Source organism: Pristiophorus japonicus, chromosome 3 (genome assembly GCF_044704955.1).
Source record: "Pristiophorus japonicus isolate sPriJap1 chromosome 3, sPriJap1.hap1, whole genome shotgun sequence".
NCBI classification, from domain to species: Eukaryota; Metazoa; Chordata; class Chondrichthyes; family Pristiophoridae; genus Pristiophorus; species Pristiophorus japonicus.
Genome location: NC_091979.1, coordinates 294,090,021 through 294,109,967, shown reverse-complemented (window position 1 = coordinate 294,109,967; position 19,947 = coordinate 294,090,021). Strand labels below are relative to the sequence as shown.

Here is a 19,947-nt window from a genome sequence, read left to right as displayed (position 1 = left end):
AGTTTCTCCTCATCTCGGTCCTAAATGGCTTACCCCTTATCCTTAGACTGTGACCCCTGGTTCTGGACTTCCCCAACATTGGGAACATTTTTCCTGCATCTAACCTGTCTAAACCCGTCAGAATTTTAAATGTTTCTATGAGGTCCCCTCTCATTCTTCTGAACTCCAGTGAATACAAGCCCAGTTGATCCAGTCTTTGTTGATAGGTCAGTCCCACCATCCCGGGAATCAATCTGGTGAATCTTCGCTGCACTCCCTCAACAGCAAGAATGTCCTTCCTCAAGTTAGGAGACCAAAACTGTACACAATACTCCAGGTGTGGCCTCACCAAGGCCCTGTACAACTGTAGCAACACCTCCCTGCCCCTGTACTCAAATCCCCTCGCTATGAAGGCCAACATGCCATTTGCTTTCTTAACTGCCTGCTGTACCTGCATGCCAACCTTCAATGACTGATGTACCATGACATCCAGGTCTCTTTGCACCTCCCCTTTTCCTAATCTGTCACCATTCAGATAATAGTCTGTCTCTCTGTTTTTACCACCAAAGTGGATAACCTCACATTTATCCACATTATACTTCATCTGCCATGCATTTGCCCACTCACCTAACCTTCCAAGTCACTCTGCAGCCTCATAGCATCCTCCTCGCAGCTCACGCTGCCACCCAATTTAGTGTCATCCGCAAATTTGGAGATACTACATTTAATCCCCTCGTCTAAATCATTAATGTACAATGTAAACAGCTGGGGCCCCAGCACAGAACCTTGCGGTACCCCACTAGTCACTGCCTGCCATTCTGAAAAGTACCCATTTACTCCTACTCTTTGCTTCCTGTCTGACAACCAGTTCTCAATCCAGGTCAGCACACTACCCCCAATCCCATGTGCTTTAATTTTGCACATTAATCTCTTGTGTGGAACCTTGTCGAAAGCCTTTTGAAAGTCCAAATATACCACATCAACTGGTGGAGTTAAAGGCTGACTCATAATTGCATCTCCCATGGTATGAGATTTTATTTTTCAGTTTTTCCAAATTAATTGAGAACGAGCTGCAGTATATATTTCTCAGGTAAAGTTTCACATGAACTCTTCAGATAGACATCATAAGTTGGAGATAGCGAACCAACCAGAAGAAGACGACTGGTGCTGTCTTTCCTCAGTCTAATTTAAGTTTTTTCTTTTTGATGCACTGCCAGCAGTCCTGTTCGGTAACCACTCCACATGCTGCTAAACCCAAGGGAATTGTCTCGTAAAACAAATACCGCGTTCCATCTCCCGGTACTAATGCATTCTATTTTTCAGCCTCTGTATTACCGCCATCTCCCAGAACCACCTTCCAATGCCATCAAAGCCAAGCTAACTGATGCCACACTGCACAGTAATCCTTCCTCATTCTTGCTAAACCTCACATGCCTTCCTCCATTCTGCTACATGTTGCCTATCTTCTTTCTGTGTATCATAGGCTTTTTAAAAATAAGGTATATAAATATTATACATGGATAAAGGAAGATATAATAGCATTTATTTATGCCTTTCATGAAAAAATGGTCAGCTATGGAATTTGATCCCTAACTCCCATGAAATAAAACACAATTTGATTATTTCAGTTACCATAAATTAGTAGCCTTGCTACATTGCACATTACATTGCCTATAAACTCTATTGTAATAAAACAACATGTATCCTCTAACTGAGCAATGCCATGGGAGATTTGCTAGTAATGGTATGTTAGTACATCCAGCTGTTGGGCTGCAGACAACACAGTGCTGGATAATTCTGACTTGGAGCATGACATTTGCAAGCACTTTCCAATCTGCAAAGTTCTATCATCAAACTGAGATGACACCCTGACAGGCTTTATTTAATTAATAATTCTAGCATTTGGGACACCTTAGCAGCAGAATAATTGTTCATTACATCATATAACTTTCCTGTGCTTATAAAACAAGTGTGTATTAATTACTGTGAGCAATGCCATGGGATGTTATGTGATAGAGGTAAACATGGAAATGTTGAAGTTATTTATAGTGAACAGACAACATGTTGAATGTTTGACAGTTTTGCTTCAGAGATACGCATACAGAATCATTTTAACCTTGGGCAGCATAAACTACCTTGTCATTCACTATTTAGCATTTATGTAACCAGTGGAAGAGAGGCATATTATTGGTCTTAAAAAGTAAACTTAGTGATTTTATATATGTAATGAGATTTTAAGGGTCATTCTCGATCTTGGTTTCACTTTTGTATTTACAGATGAGTGGGGTCAGGGGTGTTATGCCTTTAAAATTTCATTACTCTTCTATTCTCGATATTCCTGAGCTTTGGTCTACTTTTGTGGATGAGTCTTAGCTCCCTATTCTTGGAGAGCATCTACATACCCAGATATCTGGGTAAATATGTGCTCAGGTAATAGGGAACCCTCTTCAGTTTATTTCAGTCACTGGTTTTATCCTGTGCTCACACACGATCCTGCTTGCCTTTGGAAGGTAGCAGAATAACACTTAACTTTGACTTGGGTTTTAGCTGTCAAATTTATTAAATAGTGAATGAAGCACTAACACACTTAAGCTTGGCTGGTTCCTCGCATAATAAATAATAAATGCTTAACAACTGCTGTGCTAGGCTGCGATATAAATCATTTTCTTATATAATGGTTCTTGTCCTTTTCTCACTGCCTATGGCATAATTCTTTTTGAAAGACTCTGATTTGGGAAAAGACCGGCTGATAAGTACCTTTCAAAAATGACACAGACCCAATGAATTGAATTAATAGCCGATGAAAATACATTTGATCAAATCACGCAGGATATCTTTTTGATTTGAATTGTTTGGCACCTTCCTTGAGCACATGAACATAAGAAATAGGAGCAGGAGTCGGCCATTCTGCCATTCAATAAGATCATGGCTGATCTGATCATGAGTTCAGCTCCACATCCCTGCCCACTCCCCATATCGCTCAAAAAAATCTGTACTTCCGCTTTAAATATATTCAATGACCCAGTCTCCACAGCTCTCTGGGGCAGAGAATTCTATAGATTTAGAACCCTCAGAAGAAATTTCTCCTCAGCTCAGTTTTCATAGCAAGGGGATTTGAGTACAGGGGCAGGGAGATGTTACTACAGTTGTACAGGGCCTTGGTGAGGCCACACCTGGAGTATTGTGTACAGTTTTGGTCTCCTAACTTGAGGAAGGACATTCTTGCTATTGAGGGAGTGCAGCGAAGGTTCACCAGACTGATTCCTGGGATGGCGGGACTGACATATCAAGAAAGAGTGGATCAACTGGGCTTGTATTCACTGGAGTTCAGAAGAATGAGAGGGGATCTCATAGAAAAGTTTAAAAGTCTGACGGGTTTAGACAGGTTGGATGCAGGAAGAATGTTCCCAATGTTGGGGAAGTCCAGAACCAGGGGTCACAGTCTAAGGATAAGGGGTAAGCCATTTAGGACCGAGATGAGGAGAAACTTCTTCACCCAGTGGTGAACCTGTGGAATTCTCTACCACAGAAAGTTGTTGAGGCCAATTCACTAAATATATTCAAAAAGGAGTTAGATGTAGTCCTTAGGGGGATCAAGGGGTATGGTGAGAAAGCAGGAATGGGGTACTGAAGTTGCATGTTCAGCCATGAACTCATTGAATGGTGGTGCAGGCTCAAAGGGCTGAATGGCCTACTCCTGCACCTATTTTCTATGTTTCTATGTAAAATGGACGTGCCGTTATTCTGAGACTATGTCCCCTAGTTTTAGTTAACCCTATGAGTGGAAATATAATTTCTTCATCCACCTTGTCGAGCCCCCTCATTATCTTATGTTTCGATAAGATCACCTCTCATTCTTCTGAACTCCAATGTGTATAGGCCCAAACTACTCAACCTATCTTCATAAGTCAACCACCTCATCTCCAGAATCAACGTAGTGAACCTTGAAACAGCCTCCAATGCAAGTATATCTTTCCTTAAATACGGAGACCAAAACTGTACGCAGTACTCCAGGTGTGACCTCAATCATGCCCTGTACAGTTGTAGCAGGACTTCTCTGCTTTTATACTCTATCCCCCTTGCAAAAAAGGCCAACATTCCATTTGCTTTCCTGATTACTTTCTGTATCTGCATACTAACTTTGTGTTTTGTGCACAAGGATCCCCAGGTGTCTCTACTGCAGCACTTTGCAATTTTTCTCCATTTAAATTATAATTTACTTTTCTATTTTTTTTCTGCCAAAGTGGATAACTTCACATTTTTCCCACATTATACTCCTATCTGCCAAATTTTTGCCCACTCACTTTTCCTGTCTAATATCCCTTTGCAGATTTCTTGTGTCCTCTTCACCATTTCCTCTCCCACCCATCTTTGCATCATCAGCAAACTTGGCTACATTACACTCGGTCCCTTCATCCAAGTCATTATCATCATCATAGGCAGTCCCTCGAAACGAGGAAAACTTGCTTCCATGCCTAAAAGAGTTGAGTTCACACGTGTTTCAATGAAGGACCTAATATTCCAGGTCTTGACCTACATCCTGAATGGTGGAAAATGCCCGTGCGTGGATCTTTTTAACGTGGGGTGGCCATTGCACACCAGCCCCACACGGGTTTGATCGAGCTAGGTCTTGGTCCAGTGGCAAGGGTTATCCAAGACGACTGGAGACCTGCTCTGCTGCATGGACCTAATGCACACACATCGCAGTGTGGGCTGATCCGTGCTGCCACTGGGCCCTCGCCTCTTCTGGCTCAAACTCACTCTTCTCCTGGGCCTCGATTATGTCCTTCTATAATCTCTCGCCGCTCCTACTGTATCTGCCCACGCTCCAATCACCGACCTGGACCTTGATGACGTCCCTCTTCGCTGCCGTCGCCCTCCTGCACCAGCTCATGCTGTACCTTGCAGAGTCATTAATACCTCCTAAGTCATTAATACATCTGCACAACAATAACTGATTCAGCAATTCTATCAAAATCAAACTAAACATTCTTCTGGGAGTAAAGCTAGTTTTTAACCCCTTGTGTACCATGAAAATTGAAGAAACCCATGCCAAACTAAATTTTGGGGAAAGAAAAGCATTTTTGTTGGTCACTGGGAAATTCAGAAATTGTCAACAAGGTTGTAAGCAACTCTGAAGTTTGAGTCTGTTGCAACATTATGCTAATTGAAGCCTTGCAGTCTTTCACATTTATCGTAGTAAGTTTATAGCGATGTCAATACTTCAAAGCCATGAACTCAAAATTACTCGAGACCAATAAGTGCCTCCAACAGTCTTTTTTTTTTCTCTTACAGGACCGGAATCGGCCCTATGATGCATTTAACTTGCACTCTTTGGAGAATTCTTTAATGGATATTATGAGGAGTGACCATGAGCCTCTGAAAGGTAAACACTACCCTCCCAGTGGCCCACCAATGACTATCGCCGATATAATGTGGAGGAATCATTTTGCAGGTTAGGAATATTCCTACATCCCTATATACTTGATACAGACGCGATATAAAATTTGAAGTGATGCTTCAGTTTTGTATTTTAAATATATATTTTTGGTCGATTGTCCAAATTTGTAATCACAATTATTTGCAGTTTCATTTGCAAAATCTTGCATGTTTCAAGACTTTTGAGAAAATCTTAAGAAAATCTCCATGATTGCTAATTTATTAAGAAATTAACTTACATGTTTCTTATAAAGTGGATGTTTTTGTGTGTTGACAAAATGCCTGTTTGAAAGCAACTATTAGAAATTCCACAGTTTATTTTCTACAGCAATAAAATTATTAGGCTGTTAAAATTTTTCAAGATTTTCTCCACACTTATTTTTTGATTTTTTGCTTCATTTGATCAGTGAAAGAGGAAGGACCCGAATGTGCATCAATTTTCCTTTTATTTTAAATGCTGCAAATGCTTTTTAAAACCCATTTTGTTTCTAGGACTAGTTTAAAAATGTTTTGGCAAGAATAATATTTAATCTGCAATATTTCCAGTTTATATTTTACCTTAATTTTATCTTTGCTTCATAATCATAACCTTATGTTTCTTGGCTTTTGAATGCAAGAATATGTTTCCCGACATTACAACAGCAAATACACTTCAAAAGTATTTCATTGATTGTGAAGTGCTTTGGGGCATCCTGAGGTCATGAAAGGCGCTATATAAATGAAAGTTTTTGCTCTTTCTCGAAGTGCTTATTAACTTTCTTGCCAAGTTATGTTATAAATCTATGTATACCATTATTTTTTCTCGGTTTGTTTCTGGAATGCAATTCCCAAAACTCAATGATTTTATTTGAATATGGGCAGATATTCTGGTTGAGATTTAAGGAAACCCCATTATGCAGATGATTTCTATTTATGCAAAACATAAATATCGTAGATGTTGTGCTTTCGTATTATCACCAAATGTAATTGATTTGTGATGTGCCATATCCATTCAGTTGACAGCTGATAGCCTTGGTTATTAGTATAGCTTAAATATTTATATACTGTGTATTTGGGGGTAAAACACCCAGTCACTTCTTGCTTATCATATATTTTCCACTGGTGGAGTTGGTCCCTTGCCCAAACTGCAAGTGTTGAACTGTGAAATTCATGGAGAACTTCAGTGTTTGAAGGAATGTGCTTGTAGTAGATAGAAAATCCAGAAATTGTGATTTTGTTTTCAGTCCAGATCTGTGATTCCAGTTTTTTTTTTTAAAACATATAAGCAATAGTGTTTTTAGGGTAGAAAGTCATCACGTGATGTTGCAAGGCTGTTTAAAGATAGGTTGAGCAATGCCAAAGGTAGAACTCTGTAGAGGACGAATTATTGTGTGAAATGCGGCCCGTTATTAAAAAGATAAAGCTAGAATGGGTGAATTAATCTAGATTAACAATACTGCAGTAAGAATTGACTTTAGAGTGAGGTTGCAGCTCTTAATTCAATTAGGGACATGATTGGGGAACAGTTAGTCAAGGGAGGGGAAGATCCAATGATAATTGCTTTTGAAATTGGTCTATGGTAAGCATTGCTGGTTCTTGAGTGAACTACTATATTAAGCATTGCTATTCTGGGGTAAGTGCAACGAATGGCACATGGCTTTAGACATAACATCCACCATTAGTTACACTATGATGGGATTAGTGTCAAATTCTATAACTTAAAACAGCCTACCTCTCTGCTTGATTGTAATTCCTAAAATTGGAGTCCTAAATTTTAGTATTTATGCTTGGCTCGGGAATTCTGTTTAATTGGAGTGAATAGAAAGTGATGCTCTATGTTGGAATTCTGTGCTTGAAACCACACGTATACTTAGCTGGAGGTAGGAATGATTGGAAAGGGATTTGGTTGCAGATATAACCCCGCTTGAAGAAAAATATTGATGTGTTAGTTATAAGAAATAGTGAAAATACCTGAACTGAATCTTTGTTCATAAATATGCAGCGGAAAGTTTCATCCATACTTTTGTCACCACTAACCTTGACTTTTCCAACATTGTCCTCAGTGGCCACTTGAATGCCACTTGACATGAACTCCAATTTATCAAACTCCACTGCCCACAACCTATCCCATCAGTATTGCAGCTATTTTATCTGAAAGATGGGACCTCCAATTGTGCAACACCCTCTCAGTACTGCGCTGAAACGTCAGCATAGATTATGTACTCTGGTTTCTGGAGTGGGACTTGAATCCACAACCTTCTGACATGGAGGCGAGAGTGCTACTTCTGAGCTTTGGCCTTTTTTGGTCTCTCCCCACAGTGACATGATTCCAGTCAAAGAAAAAAACCATAATTTCCTCACTGGGTAAGACATTGAAGAATTAGCTAGTCAATAGTACAGGTACTGTAAACTTGATATAGTGGCAAAACTGTAGTAAACTTTTATTCTCCTGAACACGGAGTGTAGAGTTCTTTCCATGCAACAGCTACCACATAGTACATGCTAAATGTTCTGTAACTTATTTGCAGCTGTAACTTGTGCTGAATGTTATACTGAAATCTAGGATTTTTGCAATATTTGCAAATACATAGAATAATTTCATTTTTTTGATCCAACTCTTTCATACCATTTGCTGTCTTTCATTAAGATCACCTCTCTAAGTTCTCCTTTTGAGACTGAAAAGCCCACATTTCTAGAGTGGGTTCCCTCAGAACTCTGACACTATATCAGCCTCGTGGATCTTCTCTGCACTGCCTGCAGTGTTTGATTGTTTCCCCTGTGTCTTAGTGAACAGAAGTAGACACTGCATTCAAGGTGTGGTCTGACCAGAGCACACTACAGTTAGAGAATTACTTCCTTTGACTTGTGTTCTGATTTGGCTATATAGTTTGGCATTCAATTTTCTTTGTTTGATCTGGATTGGTTGGACATTTTGAGCATTAAGTCCATCTTTGTCAAATTATTTTTTGGAAACTTAGGTAGATTACAGTTCATTTGGGATTTCTCTTGGTCAAAAAGTTTTAGTTGCTACCGTACTGACCTCTTTACTTACTCACTCCTCCACCCGGCAAAAAATACCCATTGAAGAGCTACAAACTCCCTAGAATTCCTTGGTCAGTTATGCAAATAGATGTGGGATGCACCAAGTGACCTCAAGGTAGTGTGCAGGATGTGGGTATTTACAGTATGGGGATGGGAGCTATGTGTTAACATTGCACAATTACTACTGCATGCATTCGTATAGCACCTTTAACATGTAAAACGATTTGAAATATTTTCTAAGTGGAGGTGGGGGAGAGGCAAATAAAGGAATTGATACTGAGCCATGGTGGGAGAGCTAGGAGAGATTGGTGAAAGCTTGGTCAAAAAGATGGGCTTTGAAGAGAGTTTTTATTTTTAAGATGGAGAAGCAAGCGAGACTTGAGAGAATTCCAGAAAGTAGGGCAGAGGCCAGCACTGGTGGGATGAAGGGATGACTGAATGCAAATAGCATGGCATAAAATATAGCTTTAATGGACTAACCTTTTGAACATATGGGCAGTGTGCATAATTTAAAAATAAGCCACTATATTTTAAAATTAACTTGGCAGCATACATGCCAATCCACTTCAAAATGATGGTGGCAAGGCGCAGGAAAGTAAGGCAACTCAGCAAATGTTTGTAATGGAATCAAAACTGACTGGCGTCCAGTCAGCTGAGGTCGTGTGTGTAGCATTATAGTTTGGGCTGCAAGCCTGTCCTTTTTGGAAAAACTGAAATTCCAGTTGGGAAAGCAAACAAAGGACACATAGTTAAGAAACAAATTACATTAAATCTTTTTTTCTATTCCCCCCCTGCCCCCTACCCCCAAAAAATCTACATCAATAAACCCTAGACAACAAAACCAATGGGTTTTACAGAAGAGTTTTGTAAGAGCTTTCAAGGACTTTTTATATTGCTATCACAAATTTGCTCAGAGTGCTTTGGAGAGTAATTCCATTTCCTGTTGAGGTTTTACAAGTCACTTTGTATTAGCAAACTTGAACTTCAGTATTTGGGAGATTTTGTCCATGCAGTTGGAACGTCCACTGTGCACACATGGCAAACTGTAAGCATGAAAACCATCAAGGTTTGGTGGGCATCCTACTTCTGATGGAATTCAGTAGGGTTTGATTGCGGTGCAAGCCACAGGTTAAATCAGGTCTTTGTCTCTGCACTGCTAATATGAGGAATAGGAGAATATTATAAATAAAAGAATTGGTGATTTTAAACCATAAATCCATGTGAGATCCATAAAATAGCTTGTGTTTTCAAACTAGAAAGAGTGAGGGTTGAGAGATCTTTCCACCTTTTTTAATACGATCAATAATTTAAAATCCATGTTATGTTTTAACTAAACTGTAGCAAAACTTATTAAGTGCTTTGTTATAAAGCATTATATTTCTATTGTTAAATTGGCCCACTGAACACCATCCACTTGGGTTTTAATCTATTGTGCAAGCAGGACTTGCAACTGCTGATGCTTGTTGATTAATACCTACTTGTGACTTTAAAGTTAAACATCACTGGGCTTCAGGCTTTCTTCCAATACTTTTAACTCATGGCAGAGAAACATTTTCTGTAAATGGACTGACTCTCCTGCGAACTGAAACTTGCATGCGTGGGATTATGTACCAGTTGTTCCCAATTATAGTATGTACTGGAGACCACATGGCATGCCCGCCATAATTTCTTGCTTACTCTAAAAGTCAGCAAATAGCATGCTGTCAGATGGGCGCCTTCAGGCTAACACTCAATCAGATTTATTTACAAGTTAGATAACGCACACAAGCAGAAATGCACAGCAAGAAATCACTACTATATTAGTTGACATACACAATACTGTTCAAGAAGAGTGCCCATAACCTTTGGACTGCTTATTAGTGGTGTTTAAATCTCTGGTAGAATGTTACATAGGAGATGACTTTATGGTGCACTATTAACTGTCTTATATAGTAGCAATTAAAAGAAAAGACCAGGGGTCTATGGTACTGCTCTTCAGTTCCGTTAAAGCAGGCTCTTTTGATCAAACAAATTATTTTCAGGGGTCTTGCAATTGAGATATTAATCAGTTATAATACCTTAAAGTGGATAAGGTGTAAACAGTAATCTTGTCATTAGCTTTTAACACTTAACTGTTGAAAGTACATCTTCTGGTTCTTGCATACTGTATATCAATGCTTTTAAACAATGTACAATCTGATTCTGCTCTGAACAAAGCACTCTTGATGATTTATCCATTAAATACAGTACATTTTGTCTACTTTCCCCCACTGCTGTAGTTTTAAAAGTAAAAATTACCAAGCGCATCTTCACCAAACCAGTTTGCATGCAGGCAGTGGTAATGACGATAAAGATTGACAGTTCTGTGTACTGGCCATTCCTGTGCACAAACAAGTGTTTAATGATTAGTTATGACTAAAAAAAAAAGACAACTACTCGATGAATGATCAATATTTTGTATTCTAAATTAAGTGACACATTCTGTAGAAGGAAATATTGTCAAATTTTTAATAGTGTAAATTATATAATTTAAGAAAGCCTCTTCTCATTCTAGCTACATTCAATTTGTAAAAACTCATCTTAATGGTGAGTTAAGGTTGTTAAATAGGCTTTTTTAGGGCAAGTAATTAGATTATGATATAGATTTAATGGAGGGAGGGAAGTATGTTTTTTCTTTGTGTCATAACTAACATTAACTACCTATTTTTAAATTTAGGTTAAATATAGCAATTACTTCGTAGCATGTACAGGATAATTAATAAATTTTTCTTAGATTTGGATTAACCTTTTTTGGTTTTGTAGTGTGACCTATGGTAGTTCAAGTTACTTAAGTTTGAGGGGAAAACTGTCAAATGCACTAGCAACTTTTTTAGTAGCTGTTTTATTTTACAGGACGCTTGGGCCTTAATTTCCCTCACCCAGGAACAGATAACCTTGTGGCACTAAATAATAGTAAGTACTGTTCTTTCATGTAATAATTGCTTGTGTTTTGAAAAGTTTTCCCTGATTTGGGACATGTAGCTGTTTCCACAACATTATTTGAAGGTTTAAAAACAAATGGTAAACCAGACAATCTTTGCACTGCGAGTTTTTAATTCACCGTAGGCAAAGGTAGCTGCTGTCGTGTTTAGCCCATGGATTTATTTTAACAGTGCAATTTTTGCATCGTGTGACAGGTGATAAATTGAGCTGGTTTAACTCACAATTACCTGAGAGATTAACTTTGATGTGGAATAAATGCAACATGCTGTTCTGAGTTATATGTCCAGTTGATCTCAGTTGAAGAATACAAAACTGTATATTATGGATATGAATAAGATGCAGAATTTACTCTGGTCTTTGTGATGGGTATCTCAAACTCTGTGGATATATTAATCTGCTATGTTTCATCTATGTCTATAGTTTTGTTGATGAATATCCTACACCACTCTTTATTTTTTGAACAAGAATTTTTGTTGCCTTTTTCAACCTCCTTCTGCAGGTTGTCATCCAAAGCAAGGGTGGTGGTTGGGGGGAGGTGTTGAATCAAGACTCTTGAACACCATCCCTATAATAGTTTTGCAGTGGTCTTCCTCACAGTCAATGTGTGTACGTAGGTATGCTTTATTGTGGAAGCATGCTTGCTCTTTTTTTCATTAAATGGCAGAATTTTTATTAAAACATCAGAAAAAGGTATACAAAATCATTATTAACCTGACCTTCCACTTTTGATTGGGCCCTCTTGGGTGTGTTTCTCCTTTGCCCTTTCAAGGTATTTTTGTGAAGTTTTGATACAATGAGTTTTGAACTTAAATTCATTGTGTCTCCTTGTGGCCTCAGATTACAACAGGAACTGCTGGAAATACTCAGCAGGTCAGACAGCATCTGTGGAGACAGAAACAGAGTTCATGTTTCAGGTTGATGACCCTTCGTCAGAATTAGAAAAAGTTAGAGATGTAACAGGCAAAACCATGACATTTATACATCTACTCATAAATCCTGAAGATATTTAATATTTCTTGGTCCAGGAAATTCTGAGTGGTTATTAGTGAAGTTGGGATTCATAAAGTTAAGAAAATGTCTAGTAAATCCAGCCATTAGTAAGGTGCCAAACAAATTTGTACATTGCCTCCCATGTTCAGCTTACTTGACTTCAGGACGAAGCAGCTTAAACTTCCTTCCAAAGTTGAGAGAGCAAGATTTGGTCACTGGTTCTGGGTTGCAATCAGGAAACCTTACTCGTGGTGCCAGAATCAGGTCTCCATGAGACCACTCCAAATAAACCTTCTGATATTGTTTCCAGAGTCATCTCCATTATTCCAAATAAACCTCTGACATTGCTTTATTAACCGGATTAGATGTCCATATTTAGTGAACATGTGCACATTTGCATTTTAGTGCGCGCACAGTCCTGAGCTCCAAGTAATACGTACAGCTCAGCTTTATATTCATAAGAAGTCAGTAACAACATCATAGTAATTTGACTGTCTTGAAGTCATGCCGATATGATCTTGTGCTGGTGAAATCTATCTTTTTTTTGCTCAATACTTCAACCACATAGAATAGCTTGAGCAGAGGCTGGATCCAGCCACATACACATATTTAGTTTACCAGATATAGCACTTGTATCCCAAATCTGAAATTTGTGCTTAAAACTGAGTCCCACAACGCATTCTCGAAAAGGAATCATCACATTAATGCTTCATCAACATTTGCCAATCGAGACATTTTTACATTTTGATAGAAAAACAGATTGACAATTTTTTTTAAACTGTCTCTGGTTAAATAGATTATAGAATGTATTTCAGCTCGGACTGCTACAGCTGATTCTATTTATACTGCGGCTATATCAGTGGCCAATATACAAGAGGTTTCCCCTGACACTGTGTGCAATGATTTGGATGAAGTAATATGTTAGCTATTGTGAAGTATTACTGTCTTTTTTAATAGCCTAAGATGAACATTTTAGCTCTGCTGTTCCATACTGACTAGTTTAAAGTGGAAGAAAATTACTTCCAGTTTTTTCTGCTTTTGTATCTGAAAGTCGAACAAATGAAGAATGTTGGATTACCTACCGACCTACAGGTATGACCACCCTCCTGAGGGTTGAATACTACTTCTTCCCCATATGCCTCTCAATTCTCTTCTAGATGTTTTGTAATCTTATACATGTGTATGTTTGACTTCATTTGTATGAATGTGTTCTTTTGTTGCTATCCTCTCTTTTCAGATAAACTGAAGTATACATCCAGAAAGCAGTACTTGTATATAGCCTAATATAGGGAGACTGCATGACAATCACGATCCCTGTATTGTGGTTGACTCTTGAAGGCCATTTAGAGGTGTGTGTGTGTTTATAGCATGCTCATACACTCGCGTTCTCTCTCTCTCTCTCTCTCTCTCTCTCTCTCTCTCCATTTGCATTTCTTTTCTTCTCTTGCCCCCGTCCATTTTCCTTGCAGTTTTTAATGACAAGTGATTTGTATATGAAAGTTGAACTTCCAAAGAATGAGGAAGACCAAATTTGTCTAAGGTAATCTACCATTTCTGAGTCTGCATAATATTTTTCTATTGCTGCATTGATAAGACAGTCCTTGGATGTTGGAGTTTATTGGTTTTGTAGTAATCAATAACAATTGCATTGCATGTATTGTGGGTGGTGTTGCATTTGATGTAGCAGTGAGCCGCAGCCATGTCCCAGCTTTCTTAATTTGGAAGCCACTAATTAACTCTGACCTGTGTTGGGGCTTTTGGAACGGTTTGCAATTTTGGAGGCAATGGTAACATTGACCCCTAAAACAAAGTGGTAGCTGATATCCAGTGAACTGCACAGCACTGAAATCCAACCAAGAGCCATTTCAGACAAAAAAATGCCCCAGTAGATAAAGCAGGGAATTGAATGGCTTTATATGTGATCCTTGAATCATAAGTAACAAAGAAGGAATGAATTATAAATAATTCATCAACCTCTCATTAATATGTTACTGGTTGCAAGATCTAATTATAGACTGCTGATGATGGTATCCTTCAATTCCTTTAGGCTTTCAAATGAGCTTTTAAAACAATTGAGATTAGGAAGGTTTTAATTTATTAACAAAAATATTTAGAAAGTTATAGGTGAAGAATAATTTTCAGTAGAATATAAATACATACATACAGTAATGAACAAAGCTAGACTCCCAGCCACCATTCAGTTAATGAAAGGTCCTGTCTACAAAACACATTTTAAAATCTTGGCTCTCCTCACCACCTCCTGCCCCGGTAGTGTGGCGCTGAACCAAGCAGAACTGAAATGACCCTTATTTCTTATTTGATCCTTGGACTAAATTATGCTAGCGCTGTCAGAAAAAGCAAGTGTTAACTTGTTGATGAAGTTGCTGTGGCTAGTATCTTTGTGCTATGTCAGTGGAAAGTTTGCATGCATATTCCCACTGAAATGCATTAGCAGGTGCAATGTTCAGTTTGTTCCCCAGTCCTCCATTTTATTGGAACAAATACCTTTCTTTGCATAAGTAGTAAGTGGACTTTTATCTCAAATCAATAAACCTGAGAAGTAAAGGATGAAGATAAAATCCTAACCCAGGGATCAATGATTATACATTTGCATCATTATTTGTTTATGCAAACGTTTATATAGAAACCTTCACTTATGCGCAGATTACACGCACTAGAAACTATTTACTCAGTCCCAATTTATTCATATGCCACATTTACCAGTTTACACACTGTGGAGCACAGAAACTGGCCATTTGACCCAACTGGTCCATGCCAGTGTTTATGCTGCAGTCTGTAAATTTCATGATGGACAGCTTCTATAGATACTCCTCTGTTTGGCATATAGATTTCAAAATAAATTAGGATCCTGATTTTTTTTTTTTTAAAAACCTTTTTGGTGCTCGATATCTAGAATCCCTTTTGAAGAGAGATATATTGGCTTTTAGTGGGATGAGTGTCAAGTATCAAAATTTGCTGACAACACAAAAATAGGTTTGGCAAACTGAGGAGGACTTAAAAAGAAAGACAGATTTGCAGAATGGACAGACAGGTGACAGATGCAATTTAATTGTGGAGAAGTGTGAAGAAATGCATCTTGGGAGGAAAAACATTGAATATATACTCAATGGAAAGATGCAGAAGGAAGTGCAAATGCAGATAGCTAAAGCAATTTTAAAAATGCAAGTAACTTTTAGGGTTTCATAGGGGGCAGAGAGTACAAGAATAAAGTAGCAATGACAAATTTGCACAAATCAATGGCGAAGCCACATTTAGATTTCTGTGTGCATTTTAAATGCTCCATTATAGAATAAATATTAAAGCTATAGAGGGTGTACAGTTTAGATTCATCAGGATGATACCAAGGATGGGAAGTAATAATTATAAGGAGAGATTTCAGATACTGGGGCAATTTCCATTGGAGCGGAGGCTAAGAGGAGATTTAATTTATTTTTAAAAGATATTAAAGGTTTTGTTGGACTAAATAGGGAAAATCTATTTCCTCATTTGGGGAGTATGTGACAAGGTCATCAATTTAAAGTTATCACCGAGTAAAGGGAAGAAGTTAGCTTAAAAAAATGTACGCAGAAGAATGTTGAAGCATTGAATGCTTTGCCAGAGTGGTACAGACAGCGACATTAGTTTAATACCCTGTATTGTGAAGAGGCAGCACAGATACTATGGACTGAATGGGCTCCTTTTATGCTGTAAACATTTATGGTTCTGTGGTTGGCTGTCGACATTTGTGGCTAGAAATTCCTCCCATATGTTGCATTTATCCCAGGGCTGAGCTGTGTACCCATTATAACTTTGCTTGTGGAATAAATGGAATTCTTGAAGAATTGTTCTCCATTAAATACTAATCCCTAGTATGTATTCTGTTGTGATATCTGTTTCCATTTTGCTCTCAAATCTAAATGCCATTTCAGTCTGTTAATCTTTGTAAGCTTGTTTTGACAGTTTATTGATGCTGTGTATGCATCTTGGTGAATTAGACACATGTGGTCTCTTGTTTTGGCTTTGGATTTGCTGTGGTGAAGCACTAGCACTTGTGGCTACACAAACCTCTTAACTGTATTTTAGGCATTCCTACCATGTATTTTGTGTATGGTCTATTCAGCTATAATGCCATTCTTGTATAAAATAGGTGTAGTGGTACCTTTTTCCCATACTAATCCCCGTACATTCACCAATTCTTGCAGCAGCCTGGTGAATCTATACTGTGTGCTCTCGAACTTTAATGTCCTTTTTGTAATGGGGTCTGCAAAACTGCACAGAGAAGCTGCAAAAAGTGCAAATGTGGCCTGACCACTGTTTTGTATAAATGTCTCATTACTTCTTTACTCCTATCCTCTACGTTCCTATTCATAAAACCCAAAATCCAATTGCTTTGGCTTTACCTACTTGCACTTTCAGAGAATGATATATTTGAACCTAGGTTTCTTGATTCATCCACATCCTGCAGCAGTATTTTACTTCCCTACTACACTCGTTTTATATTCCTTATTCCTTATTTGTTTCCACTGGTCTGTCTATTCTGCGAACCTGTTTATATCTTCCTGATGTCTTTTACAGTCCTCCTTACTGTTTGCCAACTTGCTACTTTTGTGTCATCAGCAAATTTCAAGATCCCGTGTGCGCGCGTATGCTGGAAGCGGCTTACCCTAGGGTCAGTACTAGGTCCACTTTTGCAGAGGCAATAGTGGACCCAGCGCTGACCCCAGGGGTATGCCACTTCCAATCCTTTTCCAGTTCAAGCAACACCCATTTAGTGTAACTCTTTGTTTCCTGTCTATCATCTAACTTTCTATCCAACTGCAACATTTCCTCTTGTAACATATGCGCAATTTTCTAGCGAGCCTCTTGTGAAACACCTTCTCAAATGTCTTTTGAAAATCTGCATACATTATATTCTACTGCTTTACCTATCCAATTGGTCTTTTCTTCAAATTATTAAGTGTGTCAAATATGAATTGCCTTTAATCTATGCTGCCTATCCCAAGTATTCACATCACGGAGACATGGCTCCAGAGTGACCAAGGCTGGGAACTCAATATCCAGGCGTATTCAAAATTCAGGAAGGATAGACAGAAAGGAAAAGGAGGTGGGGTGGCGTTGCTGGTTAAAGAGGAAATTAATGCAATAGTAAGGAAGGACATTAGCTTGGATGATGATGACATTAGCTAGGGAATACCAAAGGGCAGAAAACGCTGGTGGGAGTTGTGTACAGACCACCAAACAGTGGTAGTGAGGTAGGGGATAGCATCAAACAAGAAATTAGTGATGCATGCAATAAATGTCCAGCAGTTATCATGGGCGACTTTAATCTACGTATTGATTGGGCTATCCAAACTGGTAGCAATGCATTGGAGGAAGATTTCCTGGAGTGTATTAGGGATGGTTTTCTAGACCAATATGTCGAGGAACCAACTAAAGGGCTGGGCATCCTAGACTGGGTGATGTGTAATGAGAAAGGACTAATTAACAATCTTGTTGTGCGAGGCCCCTTGGAGAAGAGTGACCATAATATGGTAGAATTCTTGAAGATGGAGAGTGACAGTCAATTCAGAGACTAGGGTCCTGAATTTAATGAAAAGTAACTTCGATGGTCTGAGATGTGAATTGACTAGAATAGACTGGCGAGTGATACTAAAAGTGTTGATGGTGGATAGGCAGTGGCAAACATTTAAAGATCACGTGGATGAACTTCAACAATTGTACATCCCTGTCTGGAGTAAAAATAAAACTGGGAAGGTGGCTCAACTGTGGCTAACAAGGGAAATTAAGGATCGTGTTAAATCCAAGGAAGAGGCATATAAATTGGCCAGAAAAAGCAGTAAACCTGAAGACTGGGAGAATTTTGTAATACAGCAGAGGAGGACAAAGGGTTTAATTAGGAGGGGGAAAATAGAGTACGAGAGGAAGCTTGCTGGGAACATAAACACTGACTGCAAAAGCTTCTATAGATATATGAAGAAAAAAAAGAGTAATGAAGACAAACATAGGCCCCTTGCAGTCAGATTCAGGTGAATTTATAATGGGGAACAAAGAAATGACGGACCAGTTAAACAAATACTTTGGTTCTGTCTTCACAAAGGAAGATACAAATAACCTTCCGGAAATATTAGGGGACCGAGAGTCTAGTGAGTATGAGGATCTGAAGGATATCCTTATTAGGCAGGAAATTGTGTTGGGGAAATTGATGGGATTGAAGGCCGATAAATCGGGGCCTGATAGTCTGCATCCCAGAGTACTTTAGGAAGTAGTCCTAGAAATAGTGGATGCATTGGTGATCATTTTCCAACAGCCTATCGACTCTGGATTAGTTCCTATGGGCTGGAGGGCTAATGTAACACCACTTTTTAAGAAAGGAGGGAGAGAGAAAATGGGTAATTATAGACCGGTTAGCCTGACATCAGTAGTGGGGAAAATATTGGAATCAATTATTAAAGATGAAATAGCAGCACATTTGGAAAGCAGTGACTGGATCGGTCCAAGTCAGCATGGATTTATGAAAGGGAAATCCTGGTTGACAAATCTTATAGAATTTTTTGAGGATGTAACTAGTAACGTGGACAAGGGAGAACCAGTGGATGTGGTGTATTTGGACTTTCAAAAGGCTTTTGACAAGGTCCCACACGAGATTGGTGTGCAAAATTAAGGCACGTGGTATTGGGGGTAATATACTGATGTGGATAGAGAATTGGTTGGCAGACAGTAAGAACATAAGAACAGGAGTAGGCCATTTAGCCCCTCGAGCCTGCTCCGCCATTCAACAAGATCATGGCTGATCTTGCCGTGGACTCAGCTCCACTTACCCGCCCGCTCCCCGTAACCCTTAATTCCCTTATTGGTTAAAAATCGATCTGTGATTTGAATACATTCAATGAGCTAGCCTCAACTGCTTCCTTGGGCAGAGAATTCCACAGATTCACAACCCTCTGGGAGAAGAAATTTCTTCTCAACTCGGTTTTAAATTGGCTCCCCTGTATTTTGAGGCTGTGCCCCCTAGTTCTAGTCTCCCCGACCAGTGGAAACAACCTCTCTGCCTCGATCTTGTCTATCCCTTTCATTATTTTAAATGTTTCGATAAGATCACCCCTCATCCTTCTGAACTCCAACGAGTAAAGACCCAGTCTGCTCAATCTATCATCATAAGGTAACCCCCTCATCTCCGGAATCAGCCTAGTGAATCGTCTCTGTACCCCCTCCAAAGCTAGTATATCCTTCCTTAAGAAAGGTGACCAAAACTGCACGCAGTACTCCAGGTGCGGCCTCACCAATACCCTATACAGTTGCAGCAGGACCTCCCTGCTTTTGTACTCCATCCCTCTCGCAATGAAGGCCAACATTCCATTCACCTTCCTGATTACCTGCTGCACCTGCAAACTAACTTTTTGGGATTCATGCACAAGGACCCCCCAGGTCCCTCTGCACCACAGCATGTTGTAATTTCTCCCCATTCAAATAATATTCCCTTTTACTGTTTTTTTTTTTTCCCAAGGTGGATGACCTCACATTTTCCGACATTGTATTCCATCTGCCAAACCTTAGCCC

General features: G+C 39.0%; 1 protein-coding gene across 5 annotated transcripts in view; it reads left to right on the top strand.

The window, feature by feature from the left end:
• Window positions 1–19,947, top strand: part of cpeb3 (cytoplasmic polyadenylation element binding protein 3) — a 138,846-nt gene that overhangs the window by 25,088 nt on the left and 93,811 nt on the right. For all 5 annotated transcript variants that reach the window (XM_070875043.1, XM_070875045.1, XM_070875044.1 and 2 more), the window contains 2 exons: window positions 5,275–5,434; window positions 11,311–11,370. In XM_070875043.1, the coding sequence (XP_070731144.1) occupies window positions 5,275–5,434; window positions 11,311–11,370 (220 nt within the window). The remainder of the gene's footprint in view (window positions 1–5,274; window positions 5,435–11,310; window positions 11,371–19,947) is intronic.